At 42.9% G+C, this 17,407-nt stretch overlaps 1 protein-coding gene across 1 annotated transcript in view; it reads left to right on the plus strand.

Moving 5' to 3' along the window:
* tfr2 (transferrin receptor 2) overlaps positions 1-16,776 on the plus strand; it is a 31,702-nt gene extending 14,926 nt beyond the window's left edge. The window contains exons 5-18 of the mRNA XM_036548595.1: positions 562-702; positions 1,551-1,662; positions 2,188-2,430; positions 3,168-3,307; positions 8,802-8,983; positions 9,481-9,600; positions 11,007-11,089; positions 11,336-11,399; positions 12,002-12,069; positions 12,821-12,897; positions 14,205-14,289; positions 14,551-14,778; positions 15,249-15,389; positions 15,672-16,776. Of these exons, the coding sequence (XP_036404488.1) occupies positions 562-702; positions 1,551-1,662; positions 2,188-2,430; positions 3,168-3,307; positions 8,802-8,983; positions 9,481-9,600; positions 11,007-11,089; positions 11,336-11,399; positions 12,002-12,069; positions 12,821-12,897; positions 14,205-14,289; positions 14,551-14,778; positions 15,249-15,389; positions 15,672-15,914 (1,927 nt within the window). The 3' untranslated portion in view covers positions 15,915-16,776. The remainder of the gene's footprint in view (positions 1-561; positions 703-1,550; positions 1,663-2,187; positions 2,431-3,167; positions 3,308-8,801; positions 8,984-9,480; positions 9,601-11,006; positions 11,090-11,335; positions 11,400-12,001; positions 12,070-12,820; positions 12,898-14,204; positions 14,290-14,550; positions 14,779-15,248; positions 15,390-15,671) is intronic.
* Positions 16,777-17,407: the final 631 nt, after the last annotated feature.

The raw sequence follows: 17,407 nt of genomic DNA on the forward strand, positions 1-17,407 counted from the left end.
TCATGAGCCCACCTTCATTCTGAAGTTAAGCGCTGTGGGAGTGATCAGAGCACGTAAGGGATAATATGCGTAACTGAAATGCGTGTAAATGGCGCGCAAATGGGAGAATACGGTCCATAACGAGGAATCCATCTGCATGTAAATCGTAGTTGGTTGTGTGGAGTAGGTGACATAGACCTGAATAAAGTCCCTGGTGGCTGCAGGTTTAAATCCGCTTGGGGGCGCTTCATAAAGCATGTCCAGGAATGCATCATGTGTAAATACATCCTGGTGTTCCTGATGAAAGTTTCTCCCGATGAAACTGGTACAGATGTCAAAATGAAATAATTCTCTGTTGTAATTGTAGTTGAGTTGAATTAGTTGCAGCAGGACTGGATGTTACAGCAGATCTACCATAGGGGTGACCTGTGTGAGCACAGGTGGTGATACACAGCGGCACTACAATATTTTAATCCAAGAATGACTGGGTGTACACAGCACATTTATTGACTCACAGTTTGCATGATTGTACGTTTTTTGGATTCCAACAGTGAGTCCCCCATCTCCCCTTTTTTTGCTCAGGCGAATGAGTCGCGAGACCCATCCCCCAGGGTCCTCGGAGGGGAATGCACTTGCCAGTGAGATCCTGCAGAACTTTCGCAAGCTGCGCATGGACCACACCTGGACGGACTCACACTATGCCACACTGCAGTTCCCCTCCAGGTACGTATGAAATGTATGGAAATACGCACTATTTGTGTAGATGACAGAGCCAGAGAGATTTATATCCGTCTGTTTGCCATAATGGTTAAATCTTCAGTACTGTCCCATCAGAATGGCTACCATGGAAACCACATGCAAAGACGTTACTTATAAGTAAAGTATGGCATCGTTCAATCAGTCTTGCTTTGAGGAAAAGTCTCAGCTCAGATCAGTTCAATTTTAATCGTATAGTACCTTTTACAAATGGGAGTTTCACAAAGCAGCTTTACCAAGATTCTGGGCCTGAACCCCCAAAAGCAAGCCTACAGCATGAGTGGAAAGGAAGGACTCACTAGCTAAAGGGAAGAAACTTTGAGCAGAACCCAAGTTAAAGGGGGTACACATCTGCCCCTGGCCAGCTTTGGGCAGTCTACTCAGGTTTAGTATGGTGGAGGAGTATTTTAGATGAATCCATTGGTTAGGGAGGAGAGGTCTGAAGAGGGGGGAATGGTTATGTCGGTGGGACTGGCTGGCTGGGCAAGGTGGTTTGGCACAGTCAGGCAGGAGAGTAGGTGAGGCATCTGGACCTGGAATAGGGGATCCAGGTCTAGTCAGAGTGCACTTTCAGTGCAGAAAATGAGATATTTATGATGATATACTGTACAGTGCATGTACCATGACAAGTGACTAGGTGTCACCAGTGAAAACAGACTAGACAATAGTCTCAAATAGAATGGCCTGACATCAGAATGAGACAAAGTGAATAGCAAATCCAAGAGTGATTAAGTGAAAGTAATTAGAAGTTTAATGATTACTGTATGGTGAGTAGGAAATTCTGAGTATGCACGTGTGTGCCCTTATTTCTACAGGATGCAGAGGAACTCTCTGGTGATTGTGGATGCTAATGGGGAGCTCCTGGAGGACATCCCTCTGGGGAACCCCCTGGATTACTGTGCCTACAGTGGCACTGGTACCGCCACGGTACAGAGGGACACCTGTGTGTGTGGGAGTGTGTGTGTGCGCACGTGTGTGTGTGTGTTACCCTGCCCTTTCACTGAGTGTACATGTGCATGTTACTGTGTGTGGATCTTGCTGTCTCCCTGCATGGGTGGTTGTGTGGTTGCCTCTCAGTTAAATTCAATAAGTTTTATTAGCATTCATTTGTGTTGCCAAAGCAGAACTTTCTTACAGTGAATAAAAATCATACATTGGAAATGTTATGTTTCTACGCAACATAAATATATTTTCAGTAATGGAGAGTGGCACATAGTAACAGGTCAGAGCATTTTAAGTCACTATTTTCCTTAAAAACTGAGGTGTTACACAGAACAAACATAATGGCCTCTAGCACCAAGTATCGCATTATGGCATCATAACATAAGCACAATTATGAAAGGACCTATTAACAATATTAACAACAACAGTGTAGAGTAAGAAAGGACAAAAAAAATCCCTCTCTGTGTAACTCCTCACCACCCCTCTCTCTCTGTCTCTCTGTGTGAGCAGGGTGGCATTGTGTATGTGAATTATGGGCGGAAGGAGGACTTCGACTTGCTGCGCTCCCTCAGGGTGTCAGTGGGTGGTGCTGTGGCAGTGGCACGGGTTGGCGGAGGTGTGAGCTTTGCAGAGAAGGTTTGGCATGCTCAGCAGGCAGGCCTGGGTGGGGTGCTGATCTATCCCGATCCTGCCGATGTTCCACAGGACCCCCGCAGGCTAGGCCTGTACAGCAGTGCAGCTATCTCTGAGCATGTGCGTACAGTGCCTCAATACTCTCCAGACAGGCCCCAATATTTCCCCAAACAGGCCCTAATCCTCACCTAAACAGACCCTGATATTCCCTCAAAACATGGCTCAATTCTCACTCAAATAGGCTCATATACTCCCCAAACAGGCTTTGATACTCCTCAAAACAGGCCCTGATATTCCCCCAAACAGATCCCAATACTCCCCAAGACAATCTTCAGAAAAGTATAATTCAGAACAGCGCTGTAGGTGGTCCTGCTGACAATGAGTGGAGCAGATTCTAGTGTGGAGACATACCTACTCTTTAGCACAATAGAGCCCTACCAAGCTTCATATTAAAGTACAGCACGTCATACTGTACTACATTCTGGCAGACTAAACCATGCTTTACCATAGAGTACAGCAGGTCAATACTCTACTTTAGAGGACCAGATCATAGAGAACATTAACATCACCATTGGGATACCCACTTGCTGGAGGCACAATAAGTGCATTATTTTATTTTTAAGGTAAATGATACAAAAACTTCCCAAAGACCAATTAAAATTCCAGTTTGTTCAGGCCTGACTCCACCAAATGGGGCAGTGGCTTTTCTAAGGAGACCTCTTTTTAACAAGCCCTTATATGTTGAAGATTCTTTAAATTATTTATTACTGTATTGAGTGTACCCTTTTAGTGCAGTATAGCAGCCTCCTGATTCTTGAGAAGGTGATATTTCTGCTTTTCTTCCCTGTTAATCACAGGTACACCTAGGGTCAGGTGACCCCTTTACTCCTGGCTTCCCCTCCTTTAACCACACTCAGTTCCCGCCCACACAGTCGTCTGGCCTGCCACTCATTCCTGCACAGCCAATTAGTGCTAATGTAGCCTCGAAACTACTGAGGTAAGACCTCCACCCACTGACTGTCTGAATTATGTGAGTGAGGGCTTAAATACCCTACCTCCTTATCCTAACTTATCCAGTTCACACACATAGTAGAAGAAGTGTACGTCTCCGTCTGGAAAGGCATGTCCTCTTCTGTTGTGGCCAATTACATCATATAAGAGCTCTGGGGCCTTCCAGTCTGTGTCCAGGTTGTGCCCATGTAGTAGAGCTGAAAGTAGTAGCTTGTGCGAGTCCTGCATAAAGCCAGTACGGTAGCTGGTAGCACAGCACTTTCAGCAATGACCTCACTCCCTGAGACTTAGTTAGCTAGTGTTGTTGCCTTTGGAACTAGGTGCAAATAGCCTTTAGCTAAACTAGTGACAACATTGGTGGTTAGAGTAACTTATGCAAAGAAGATTGGGGATTGGATGTCACTCATGGCAGTGCGGAGCTCCGTATATTTGTTACACTCACTCAGTCTGTGCTCAGTGTTTTCCTTTGTTTATGGGTTTTCACCATGATTAGATGATCAGTCTTCTGTGGTGTCTTTCAAGGTCAAACAGCATTCTAATTGTAGAGTACCAGCCCAACCTCAACCCTAACCCAAAAACCTTAAATCACTAAAACCCTAACCCTAAAACCCTAAAGCCCTAAAATCTTAAAACCCTAACCCTTACCCTAAAACAAACAATTATCCTACGACTCTTAGAAATCAGCCTAACCAAGAATGACTTTGAATTCAACAAAGAGTTGAATTCAAAGTCAGCGGCATGGCTATGGGCATGGCTATGGGCAGAAAAATTTGCACCGGCCTATTCCAACATTTATATGGCACACTGGGAGGAGACTGTATTTCAAAAATGCCCCAAACTTCCAGCACATTACTTCAGATATTTAGAATATATATGGGGAACATGGACACTTTGTACAAACCTCCTCAACACACACCACGAATCCATCACAGTTAAGTACACCACACAAAACATAGACTTTCTGGACACCACCACATACAAGGGACCCTTATTCCCCCACTCACACACATCTTGGATATAAAAGTCTCTTTAAAGAAACAGACACACACGCACACCTGCACAAAGGCAGTCTCCACCCAAACACACCTTCAAGGGATTAATCAAATCCCGGTTACTGAGATTCCACAGGATCTGCACACAAACTACAGATTTTGAAGCCACCACCAAAATCCTCTTCACAGAATTGAAACCAAGAGGATATGCCAGATCCAGAGGATATTCCTTCCTCAGACAGGTTCAGAAAACCTTTTTGGCCACAAAACAGGACACAAGGAAAATCATCCCGCTCATCACCACATACTCAGCATTGAGTCAAGCAGCAAATAGGAAAATAAAACATAACCAGAATCCTAATGCCAACTTGCTCCAGAACTACAAAATCATCTCGGCCGACAAGAAAAACAAAAACCTGAAGGACCACCTGATAAAGAGTAAACTACCAACGATCAACAAAATACCCACACAAGGCCCAGTATTCTACAAACAGACCACCACAGTCAAGAACAAAACAAACACACCATACCTCATAAAACAAAAATTCACAATGGACACAAATTGCATATATGTCATACAGTGTAAACACTGTGACATAAAATATGTTGGAGAGACAGGCAACACAATTAGAACTAGATTAGCCCAACAATTATATAATATCAGAAACCACAGAGACACTGGCACACACCTAGTGGCCCATTTTCTCCACCATGGACGTGGGTCACTGGAAATATTGGGCCTTCAAACAAACATCAACTGGACACCAGAAGAAAGAAGAGAGAAAAACACTGGATCAAGAAATTCAACACAATCTTTCTAGAAGGATTAAATACACACATAACAAAGCTAACCCTAACTTCTCACAACCCCAACCCTAACCCTAACACCCCAACACTAACCCTAACCCCAAATCCCAACCCCAACCCCTGGGTACACATTTCTCTTATTCTTACTTTATTCTAAAATAGTATGTAGTATGGAAATAATAGTAAATACATCAAAACTATGAATTAACACAAATTGATTTATGCAGTGACCAAAAAAGTGTTATAATAAATCTTGTGTTTCAGATTCTTCAAAATAGCCAACATTTAAAAAATATTTAGGGTTATGGTTAAAAGAAATTCATATATAGGCATCAACTTCCCTATATTTTCTTGAGGAACAAATTTCCAGCATTTAAGCATTTCAGTCTTTAGATCAAAATGTCTTTGCATGTTTCCCATTATCTTAATCAGGTGTATCTAGACTTTTGACTGGTACTGCACGTTTTAGCATGGTGCTGTCCTCAAGCTGCTTCCTGTCAGTAGGTATGTTACATGCATATGTTAGTAGGTGTCAGAGGTGGACACCCCAGCTTCAGAAAGTAAAAGTCCTGCCACGCTTTTGTTCCACCCATGCACTACACTGGCTGATTTTATTTAGCACAACTCTTCAGCCAGGTAGAGGAGCTAATTAGTGAAATCACCTTGTTTAGTGAATGGCTAGAACAAATACATGGTAGGACTTTCTGAAGCCGGGGTGTCCACCTCTGGTAGGTGGCTCAGTGAGACCCTCAGCTGCCTGGGGAGATTTTTTATGGGCTCAGCTCTTGGCTTTGCAGGGCTTTGTAAGGATAAGAGTGGGGGTCATTATCATGAAGGGAGAGTTTTTTTTTGCCTCTTTATCAAATTTAAAGAATCAATCTTTAAATTTTGCACACAGGCTTCCTGTTAGCTGTTTTTTCCATTTGGAAAAATCTGTGTCACCGCCCTAAGGCCAGTAACCTAAATGTTTCATTTCAAGATTTTTGATCATATTTTTAAAGGCTGTTGAATTTATTTCATGTCATAACACGCTCTTTAAGTTCATAATGTGGCACGAGGAAGCGCTTCAAGTACACCAAATCAACTAAAGAATGTTTAAATTGTAGCCAACTACGCCACCCTGGGAATTTCACCCAGAGAATTTCAACCTAGTACTTGCACACGGGACACAGGTTCGTTGATACCAGGAAGCGAGCAAAGGTGTTATTTAAAGGTGGGATGGATGGGACGTGTCCCATCCAACATTAAAAACGGTTGTGATCATCCCCTCCCCCTAATATTTTCCTATAAAAGATGAATAAATGCCAGCAAATATAGATAGAAATCAGTGACTTATACAGCTCTGGTTCTAACCAAAGATTCTTAAGTTCATCAACTAAGTTGTCTCTGTTCTAACTACTGACCAATGATAGCCTACTAGGGCGTGCTCTCAAGATTGAAAAAAACCTGTCTGTTGCTATGGCAATGTTTATCATATCGGAGGAAGCAGAGTGATATTTCTGTCAGTCAGAGCACGAGTCCGAACGATGTGTGCAGAAATGAAAACTCTTCAAAAAAGAAAATTCACGGATTATTTCACCAAGTAAACATTTTTATAGTTAGGCTATCAGCTAGTTCAAATCAAAGCTGGCTCTCTACAGCTCTGGTTCAAATGTTACTTGACTACTGACTACTTGCAAGAATTTATTTTCACAGAAACAAGGTCATGAAGACATCATGTATTCATACCTGTGTTTTCATGCTAACACTACATTAGGTAGCCTAACTAACCGACAGGCCAACTGCTAGCATTTACAGACGTTAAATTTCTGCCAGGCTAGGTCACTGCGGTCAGCTAGGCTTACAATGAAATGTAATGTCTGAAAATGCTAACGGCTGGAAAGCTTAGCTGAAAAAGTTCAAGTGTTTAAATTAACATCCACAGTGGCCTGTTTGCTCTGACTAAGTTTGTGAACTTCGTGTTACATGTGTTGATGCAAACACCAGTGTTCGTCCAGAAACCTTTTAATCATACAAGTTAGCATTAAGTTAATGCATCGATTTCTGTTCCATTTAAATATGTAGCTTTACGTGGTTACACTTAGACAAAGCATGTATCTGACGAGATTACTGACATGTATTTTGTATGTGTGGTTAGTTCTACTGTGAACCCTAAGTAAAATTTTGAATGTAACTTAAGCCTCAGTTTTCTTGAGAACCGTTTGCTATCTGCAGAGCTGTTGTAAAAGGCTACTGGTTCAGGCGAGTCTACCCCGGGTCCCGTAACTATTGGAAGTTACTCGCAGGTTTACTTTGTGTTCTTAATGGATTAGTCAGGATAACATAACATGGATGGTTTATTTTTTGAGTCTCAGCAAGTTATCAGTGAGTGATATTTTTGAACAAGGATGTTTGTGTGGGTATGGAGATACATTTTGATGGTGAGTAGCACAATTTCTCTTATGGCTGCTATACTAGGTGAGAACAGACCAGTTACTATTGTGAATAACCTTGACCTTCATGTGCGGTCTTATTCTATTTAGGACATTACAAGCTTTCAAATGGTGCATTAATGACTGTCATTTCAATATCTGATGTTTAAAAGATATAATGAAGTCGTAGATGAGGCACTGGGCCAGAAGTGGGTCGTATGAGGTACAATGCTAGTGAACAGTGTCTGTCCCTGCCCCCCCCAATACTGAAGACACAGTAACACCCTTGGAAGCGAGATGTGATTTCAAGTATAAAATGGAATTTTGACTGAGGTGGTAGTGGAATTACTATGAAGCTAAAAGCGTACAATACACTCCAGCAACAACATCCAATGTGATAGCAGAAAATTATAGATAAAATCAATCCGGAGTATTAGAGTCAGAGCAATAGTTAAATTCAATACAAGAATTTTTTTTAAAAATTAGGTCTGTCAACGTTAACGTGTTAACGCTCGTTCGCGAAACTTTAACGCCTTAATGTTTTAACGCAAATTAATCATATTATCAAGTTTGAGGGCAACTTCACTCCGTAATTCCAGCGTGGATATTTACCTGGCTGAATTACTGAAAGGCGTGGCAAACATAGATGTGCTGAATGGCAAATTTTGTTTTAACCCTTTCGCATCCCTAACTTATTTGTATGTAGCGTGCGTGTTACCTTATATGGTTCGTTATGTTTTCATTTTCGTTATTACATTTCTTATAGATTCCAGTAAGCATTTGTCATATTTTTAGAGTTAAATCGCTGTTTTCTCAAAGCTAAAATTAGCTAGAATTTCTCCAGTGTTCTAATCACACCGGTGTGACCGTACGCGCGAAGGGTTAAAACGAAATTAGCCGTTCAGCACATCTGCGTTTGCCATGCCTTTCAGTAATTCAGCCAGGTAAATTGTTAGATATGCTAATTGATCACCTTCCCGGTGAACTAACACTAAACAGAAACAGGTGCGAAAAGGGAGGATGACACTACCTGGCTACAATAACTAAGAAGCTCATTGTTGAGCTGATTTGTAACCCTAAGAAGCTGTAGGGCATGCTGTATTCCACTATTTGAAGTCCTGTGGTAAAGGAATGTTTGTTTCCCTTACATCTAGGGTTTTTTTTTGAAACTTAACAGTGTTTGTTTTAGACATGTTTACTGTCAGGGACCCCAGCTCTGGCAGTATTCCTGCAGTGGACTCAGGCTCTGCTCTTTCTCTATGTCTCTTAGTCAGCTGACTGGTCCAGAGTGCCCGCGAGGCTGGCAGGGTCGGCTGCCGTATGTCCACTGTGCGCTGGGTCCAGAGCTCAGCTCAGGCGAGGGCCGCAGGGTGAGAATGGGCGTCTACAACACCATGAGGCCCGTGCTGCTCAATAACATCTTCGCCTCTATTGAGGGCAAGATTGAGCCGGGTGAGAGAGACACAAAGGCCTCACACACGCCGGTTCCTCACATTCACATTTAGTGCTAGTTCCACCCTTTAAACAGTTAAACAGTAACTTACTCCTTATGCTGATTTTTTCTGATATATTGAAGAACCAATCAAACAGATGTTCCGGGGGCCTCTTTAGGTGAATTCATTAGTTGTATTATAAATTAATGCACCACAGTTCACTACAGTATTCTCTAGAACAACTGAAACTGGAATGGTTTGAGTTTAAATTCTACAAAATGACTTATAATCATATATATGGGGTATTGAAGGAACATTTTGCATGTGACAGAATGAAGTCCTGTCTCATACTGTGATTTCTGAGCTACCTGCACTAAAGTAATATTTATCTCTTTGCACATCCTTATGCTTATATTTTGATCTCACACTGCTAATCATGAATCATAACTATGTTGTTGTTGATAGATTTATTTTGTCTAAAATGGTTGAATGAGCAGTTCCTTCTCTCCCTTGCAGATCAGTACATCATTGTGGGAGCCCAACGGGACTCATGGGGCCCTGGAGCAGCGAAGGCAGGAGTGGGCACAGCCATCCTGATGGAGCTAGCCCGTACCTTCAGCGCCATGGTGGAGAATGGTACTCCTCACATGCTCCTCAAGCAGTCCTAAGACAACCCTCACACACCTCTCACACACATCTCTAACATGCCCCTCACACAGCCCTAACCCATCCCTAACATGCCCCTCACACAGCTCTAACAGATCCGTCACAAACCTCTCACACAGCCCTAACCCATCCCTAACATGTCCTTCACACAGTCCTAATAGATCCCTCACATACCTCTCACACACCCCGCACACACCCCTCACACAGCCCTCATACTCCTCTTACACACCCCTCACAAAACCCACATACACCCTTCACACACCATCCACATACCCTCATACTGTATGCCCTCCATTCTCTGGGCCTGTCAATGAACCATTACCACCTTAATACACTGGACAATCTGAGAAACATTTTATTTATAAGAAGGACAGACTTTTGTACAAGCTGATCTGTAGGAATATTCATTTAGCATCTTCTGAATCCTACGATGAGTCATCTTGAGTTTTGATACGATTTTGATATGATACAAAAAAAATACATAAAAATCTAAAAATAATAAAAGCAAACAATCAAAATAGAGAAAGTCCATCCTCAATTAAAAAGCCTTGGGTATAAAATTTTCTTCATGGTGCTAGTTAATGTTATTCAATTACTTTTCTATCTCATTGGAGGGTACTTTTTAACCAGTAATTAAAACTGGGAGGGGACTAAGCCTGTGGTGGATTTGTTCAGTCTATTGAGGATAGCTTTTTATTAAAATCTTTATTAAAAAAATCTGATTAATTTGTACTACCATGTAATAAAATATGTGCAATTTTTCATGTTGCTTTATGTGCTTGTAGAGTCTGCCATGCACGCTGGTTGTGATTGGACATAGTCACTTCTAACAGGAGAAGCATGATTGGCTTTCAGCAACAACTCTTAAATCATAATAAGAGATTGGGTGTTATGATTTGAGGAACCTTTGACACAAAGCATGAACACGTACAGATGTTAAAGATTCTTTTTAAAAGGGTGGAAGCAGCCGTAGGATTCTACGTGCTCACACACACACACACACTGACCTCACATTACTTGTGAATGAAATGGAGGAGGAAAAGGTCAAGCTATCAAACACTTTCCAAAATGCTCTGCAATATTCTGGTATTGAGTTTTTGGGTACACCACACTGCTGTCCATAAGCAGTATCGTTCTGACTTATCTGTTTGAAAATACTGGCAAGGGGGTCAAATTCCATTAAAAATAGGTAAGGACAGTCAGATATGAGCTGGGCACAACCCTCAACTAATTCTCTCGTGTTTTCGTGTTCCCAGGAACAGACATGTTTTAAGAAAAACATCTTAGTGAACAGGGTGCAGTGCTATGGCAGACGCACTTTGCCTACTGGTGTGTGAGTTCACCAGCGTGTTCACCATTGTGCTTTGTGTTCAAAGGGTTCTACCCAAGAAGGAGCTTGCTGTTTGCCAGCTGGGACGCAGGGGACTTTGGTAGTGTTGGTGCCACTGAGTGGTTGGAGGTTTGTGGTGCAGCTCCCATATTTCATCTGTGTGTGTGAGAATTCATTATCTATCTCTCCTTCTCCATATCCCTCCTCAGTCTTTACCCTTAATCCAACAGTGTGTTTGTAGCACACAGTATCACTGGCGTATGAACTGACTAAGTACAGAATAATCAGAAAATCTATTTAACAGAATTATGAATTAACAGACAATAAACAAATTAACAATTTCTGTATTTTTGACCTTTGACCTTTTGTTGCCAGGGTTACCTCTCTATGCTGCACCTGAAAGCTGTGGCATATTTCAGCCTGGACAGGGCTGTGCTTGGTAATACCCTCAATTCCAGAAAATATCCATTATACTTTGCATAAATGCTATGATTAAACATGTTATTATTTAGTCCTGTGAAGTGCAGCATATACCAACATAAGGATGTTCTAGGGCAAGGAGTGTTCACCCCTTCTTCAGAAGCATGAAACCAGCTAAGCTGCAATGCAAGGTTAAAAATAGCTATCCCATCATCCTCCATGTGTTAACTGTAAAAATATGGACTGCACACACAAATGAAGGGATGATAATGAAAACATTGGACAGATTTCATTTGTAATGTTGCTTTTTGATAATGACACTGGCTCGGCCAGGTTGGACACTGGTCCATATGGATATGTCTGAACGTGTTCAGAGGGCTTAGAGTCAGTGATGTTCAGTGCATGTTGGTGTGTGTGGGTATGCAAGCTTGTAATACATGTATGTGTGAGACTGTGTGCACAGGAGGTACACATAGGTAATATTGAATCTTTACATACACAACCTGTGCATCATCCTGCTATCCTCAGAAGCATTTAATGGAAAAAGCATTTAAAACGGATATTACATACCCTGAAGTGACACAGTTGTGTAACTATAATAGAGTCCTTCTGTGTGTTCAGGTGATGACAATCTAGCAGCATACACCAGCCCCCTGTTAGCTGATCTCATCGAGGGAGTCATCAAGCAGGTATGTGAGTCCATGCCTGTCAGCGCAGACCAGGTGTACATTTACATTTATTTATTTAGCAGACGCTTTTATCCAAAGCGACTTACAAAAGTGCATACAGTAAGTATTGTATTGTATTGTATTGTAAGTATTGTATTCAGGTTCCAAATGGCTTTATTAGAATTGCAGGGCAAGTTTGTGGTGGCAGAGCAGGCAGGGTCAAAAACCAGGCAGGCAGGCAGATCAGACAACCAAGGCAGGGCGGCAGACAGGGACGAAGTCGGAAGTCAGGCAGAAGTCAGCACGGGATCAACAACACGAATAAACAGGCAGGTACGCAACAGAGGAAAAAGATGACATGAACTAGCAACGAGACAGAGACAAGCAGGGTATATGTAGGGCTGGGCTGATGAGGAGATGGGATGCAGGTGGGCAGGCAGGCAGGTGGAGGCGATGAGGAAATCGGGTGGGCAGTGACAGGGCAGAGAGCGGGGCAGGGCCCGCATGGAAACTTTAAACAAAAGCACATGGACAACACTGACAGACAGAAACACAAAAACAACAGTTAGGGGGCTGAAGTAATGACAATGCCATTGGCCCTGCTCTGTGTCCTCTACACTTTTGGGCTTCATGTGTGTCATTCTGTGTGAATCATTTTCACGCATCATATGTGTTATTCTGTGTGTGAATCATTTTTTAAGCTACATATGTTGTTCTGTGTGAATAATAGGCTTCATGTGTGTCCCACTGTGTTTGTATGCTTTATTGTCAGGTGGAGCACCCAAAGCATTCTGGCCACACCATCTATTCCTACACCGAGAGCCTGGAAAACAGTTGGAGGTTCCACATGTGAGTTTACCTCTGTGTCCATCAAAAACCACACACACACATGCACACAAACACACACATATGCATACATATATACACACACACGCGTGCACACACACACTTCTAGTACCCATGTGTGTTTACCACTGTCTCCATCACAAACTGTAATGTTGCCCTGAACAAATCAATAAATCCAGGGAAACTTTGTTTGGATATGCCAACCATCAGTCAGCTGACCAACCAAACACTTTCCCTGGGTTTTATTTTCAAACATTACCCTTTTCCAGGTAATTCATTTCAAGTTCTAATCAATTATAAATGCATAGTAGACCATTATAGCAACATTACAGCTGCATCTGCTGCTCTGTGTCACTCTGTATATTATATCAGCATTCAAAACACCCCTCGTGTGTAACTACAGTATATATGGCACTTAGCATCAGCAAACACACGGTGAACATGTTTGGCAAAGGACATTTGGTTTGCTACAATCTAGCAGCAGAAGGTCATCTGACTCTGCCAGAAGAGAAGTCCAAATAAGGTCTCACCAATTCCTGGAAGTGAGGTTAATACCCAGGAAATGAGGTCACTATCTTTAAGGAAATTGTGTTTGACATGTGGATGATGGACATTACCAGATTTTTGACCTCTTATACAGCAGCGCTCATCACCCGAAATGCCTGCGGAAACAAGTAGTAACTAGTGCCAATCCAAGAGGGTTTTTGCCCTAAATGTGTGTCACTGGGGTGGTGATGAACAAGTGAATACTGCCCCCTAGAGGAGGTCAGAAACAGGTGCACTTGGCTTTGCTCATCCATGAGTGCATTAGGGTGATGGTGCTATGCAGCTAAGGTTAAAGTGCGTATGCAACAGAAATAATGTCTAACTAAGCAACTAAAAAATATGTTTTTCAATACAGCAATGTTTTTGTCCTGCTTGTGTCAAGAAGTTATGGAGTCAAAACCCATTTGGCACTGATGTTTTCTTTCAGTCAGCAAATCAGTATGGCTGGATATACTCACACACACTGATGCAGACTTTTGAATGGCTGACACAGGTCAGTCTCATTTTGATTTGCAGATATGAGAACTCCTATTTATTTCAGAGGTATTTAAAACAGCAATTCCCAGTGGTCCCCTCACTAACCACTATCTACAGTACATTAGAGACATTATTTTCTTACAGAGATTCCCACAAAGCCATATCAGCCCTTATGTACAGCACATTAAAGATATTATTTATTACAGAGATTCCCATGAAGCCTCATTAGCCCATCACTGGTACTGACTCTGTTAACTTCAACGATTCGCTTTGCAATCTCCAAACAGAGTGAAGCCACTGTATCTGAACAGCGGGGCCTACAGTTTCACAGCATTTGGAGGAGTGCCAGCTATGGAGCTTCGCTTCACTGAGGTGCATAGTGAAGAGAGACACAACCCTGGAAGTCTTTCTTCCTCCTCTCCCTTTCTCCTGCATGTGTGATGTCCAGATCACAATGAGATGAAAAATTATATGAGTCTGTGTGTGCATATCAGCACGTCCCACCATGTCTCAGAATGTCTCAGCATGTCCCACCATACCTGTTTTGTGATGATGTGCACTGGCATCGCGGCAGTAAACGCTGCATGCCACAGCTGTGTGGGACGCTGAGCTGTGTCCCCCTGTCTGTCCCAGGATGTGCGTCCATACCCCTTTGTGAACACACACTTTGACACACTGGAGAGGCTGCAGGAGATGCTGCAGGGGCGCGTGGGGGTCCTGGGTCGCAGTGTGGGGGAGCTGGTGGGACTAATGGTTCTGCGCTTGGCCCATGACCACATCCTACCGCTGGATGTCACCTGTTACAGCGACACCGCCCTGCACCTTAGCTCCCAGCTCAACAAGTTCTCCAGCGAGCTGCAGGTACACACACAAACACACACACACACACACACACACACACACACACACACACACACACACACAGGCACACATAATACTGTGAAACTGTTCACAGGCCAGCTTTATAGTGCCAAAGTGAAATTCTTTTTTTAGTTTAGATATTATATTACAACATTACATTACATTCCATTATATTATTGTCATTTGGCAGACACTCTTATCCAGTCGGACTTACACAGTACATGTAATGAATTGGAAAAAAACAGTGGAAAAGTTGCAAAAACAGGTCACCACTAAGCACACATGAATAAGCAACAGTGCTGAGTATGGTGCTGAGATCACAAATATGTCGTTAGACTGGCAGGTAAGTGGAAGTGGGTGTGGTTTCAGTACTGGCTGGGTGTGGTTTAGGTACTGTGGTGTGTATGGTTTTTGGTGCTGTGCTGGATGTAGCTGTACCCTGATGAGTTGGTGACTCCTTGCTTCCACAGGCCCGAGGTCTCTCTCCACAGTGGGTCTTCAGTGCTCGTGGGGATTATCATCGGGCAGCTGAGACTCTGAGAGAGGCCATCCTCAACAGCGACGTGCAGGATGAAAGAATGACTCGACTCTACAACACACGCATCATGAGGGTCAGCCAATCATAGCCATGCAGGCTGTCAGTCCATCTGTGTCCACCTATTTGGGCATACACATCTGTCTTTGTGTGTGTACAACTCTATGTGTGTGTACTGTGAGGGTGTCTGTAGGTGCATCACTATTTCCTGTGTCATTCCCATGTCTGTCTGCTGGTGCAGTACTGCTTCCTGTGTCTGTCCTTGTCTGTCCTCTGGTGGAGCACTACTTCCTGTGTCTGTCCCTGTCTGCCCTCTGGTGGAGCACTACTTCCTGTGTCTGTGTCTGTGTGTCTGCAGGTGGAGTACTACTTCCTCTCCCAGTATGTGTCAGTAGTGGAGACACCCTTCCGTCACGTCCTGCACGGCCGAGGGGAGCACACGCTGAGTGCGCTCACAGAGCACCTGTCCCTGTTGCGCTCAAACCCACGTCTGTTTGATGAGGCACGCTTCCGCAGGCAGCTGGCCCTCCTCACCTGGACCTTGCAGGGTGCGGCTAATGCTCTGAGTGGAGATGTCTGGAACATCGACAATACATTCTAACTTGACCCACAGCTGAACCACACCCCACTGACTGCTCGTTTCACACTTTACTGGAACGTTAGTCCACATCTTTATTTCTGACTCATACATACGGCTTACTGACCGACTGAACTATTGTTGATTCCAGCTTCAAGAATGACTACTATACCTTTAACTGACATTTGGATGATTGACATACTGATACTGCTAGTACTACACATTGACTGAAGATGAATGGGTCCCTATTTATAAAGTGATTGAATAACAGTCCTTACCACAGAAAGGTTTGTAAACTGAATCAACTAGGTGCTCACCATTATGTTTGGCAAGTTAATTTTTTGTTGAAATTTTCAGTTTTGTTTAAATGTTTAATAAGTGACCCCAGGGAGAATGTTTTAATACATTAATTATGCACACAGCATTCAGATGGCCCATACAAGGCAGGGGCCTGATTCACCCCCACCCCTGAAGTCACTCACTTGAGTTTGTGTGAACATGCTATGTTGGCAGGTGTTCCAAATCTTCTGCATCTTAAGGTGCACATTTCAAAAAGGAGGAAGGGGGGATTTTAGCACCTAATATCAGCATCAGGCTGTCAAATCCCCCTTCATTGAATAAACAAGTTCAGCATACAAGCTTAGAAGTGAAGGGCTACCCCCAGGGCTGGCCTGACACATAAACAAACTAAGCAGCTGCTTAGGGCCCCCGTGGCCACCAGAGGGCCCCCAAGAGCACTTTTAATGTCCCATAAGAGAGCTTGAAATGTTTTTTTTTTTGTGTGATATATTTAGGGTTGTCAAAATAATGCATTAATTTCGATTAAAGAAAAAATAACGCGTCAAAAACATTAACGCAGATTAAGCACACTCTATGATGCCCCTTGACCCCATACTCACTTTGCATCTAAGCAATATCACATGAGAGGGAGTGCTGTTATACTGAATATTAGCACAGCTGTGATTTGGTCGTAGGTACTAGGCTGCAAGCCGAGCACAACCGTGCTGATATTCAGTATAACAGCACGACCTCGAGTGTGATATTGCTTTTATACAACAGTTCTACAAACAAGGCTGTTTATTAAGTAACGATAATTTGAAACGACAAATTATGTTTTTTTGTTGTTTATTCAGCTCCGCCGACAAAAATAGTTCCTTCAGGATTACATTTACACGTGTTGTCAAGCAACACATAAACAGTTTCCTAACTGCAGGTTAGTTAGCTAGCTAGCTAGCTAGCTAGCTTCCTGCTTTTTATCATACATGAAAAGGCTCGCTAGCTACTTTCTTTCATACTCGACAGCAGGCTCGCCAGCTACTTTTTATCATACACATAAAGGCTAGCTATACGGTAGGCAAGCAAGCCACTTTTAATCATAGCCCACTACAGGCTAGCAAGCTACTTTTTAGCATACATGGATGGGCTAGATATACGGTAGGCTTGCTAGATAGCTATTGTTTATCATACCCAACTGCAAGCTAGCCAACTTCTTTTCTTTTATATCATACACAGAAACG

This window comes from Megalops cyprinoides, chromosome 16 (genome assembly GCF_013368585.1).
Source record: "Megalops cyprinoides isolate fMegCyp1 chromosome 16, fMegCyp1.pri, whole genome shotgun sequence".
NCBI lineage: Eukaryota > Metazoa > Chordata > Actinopteri > Elopiformes > Megalopidae > Megalops > Megalops cyprinoides.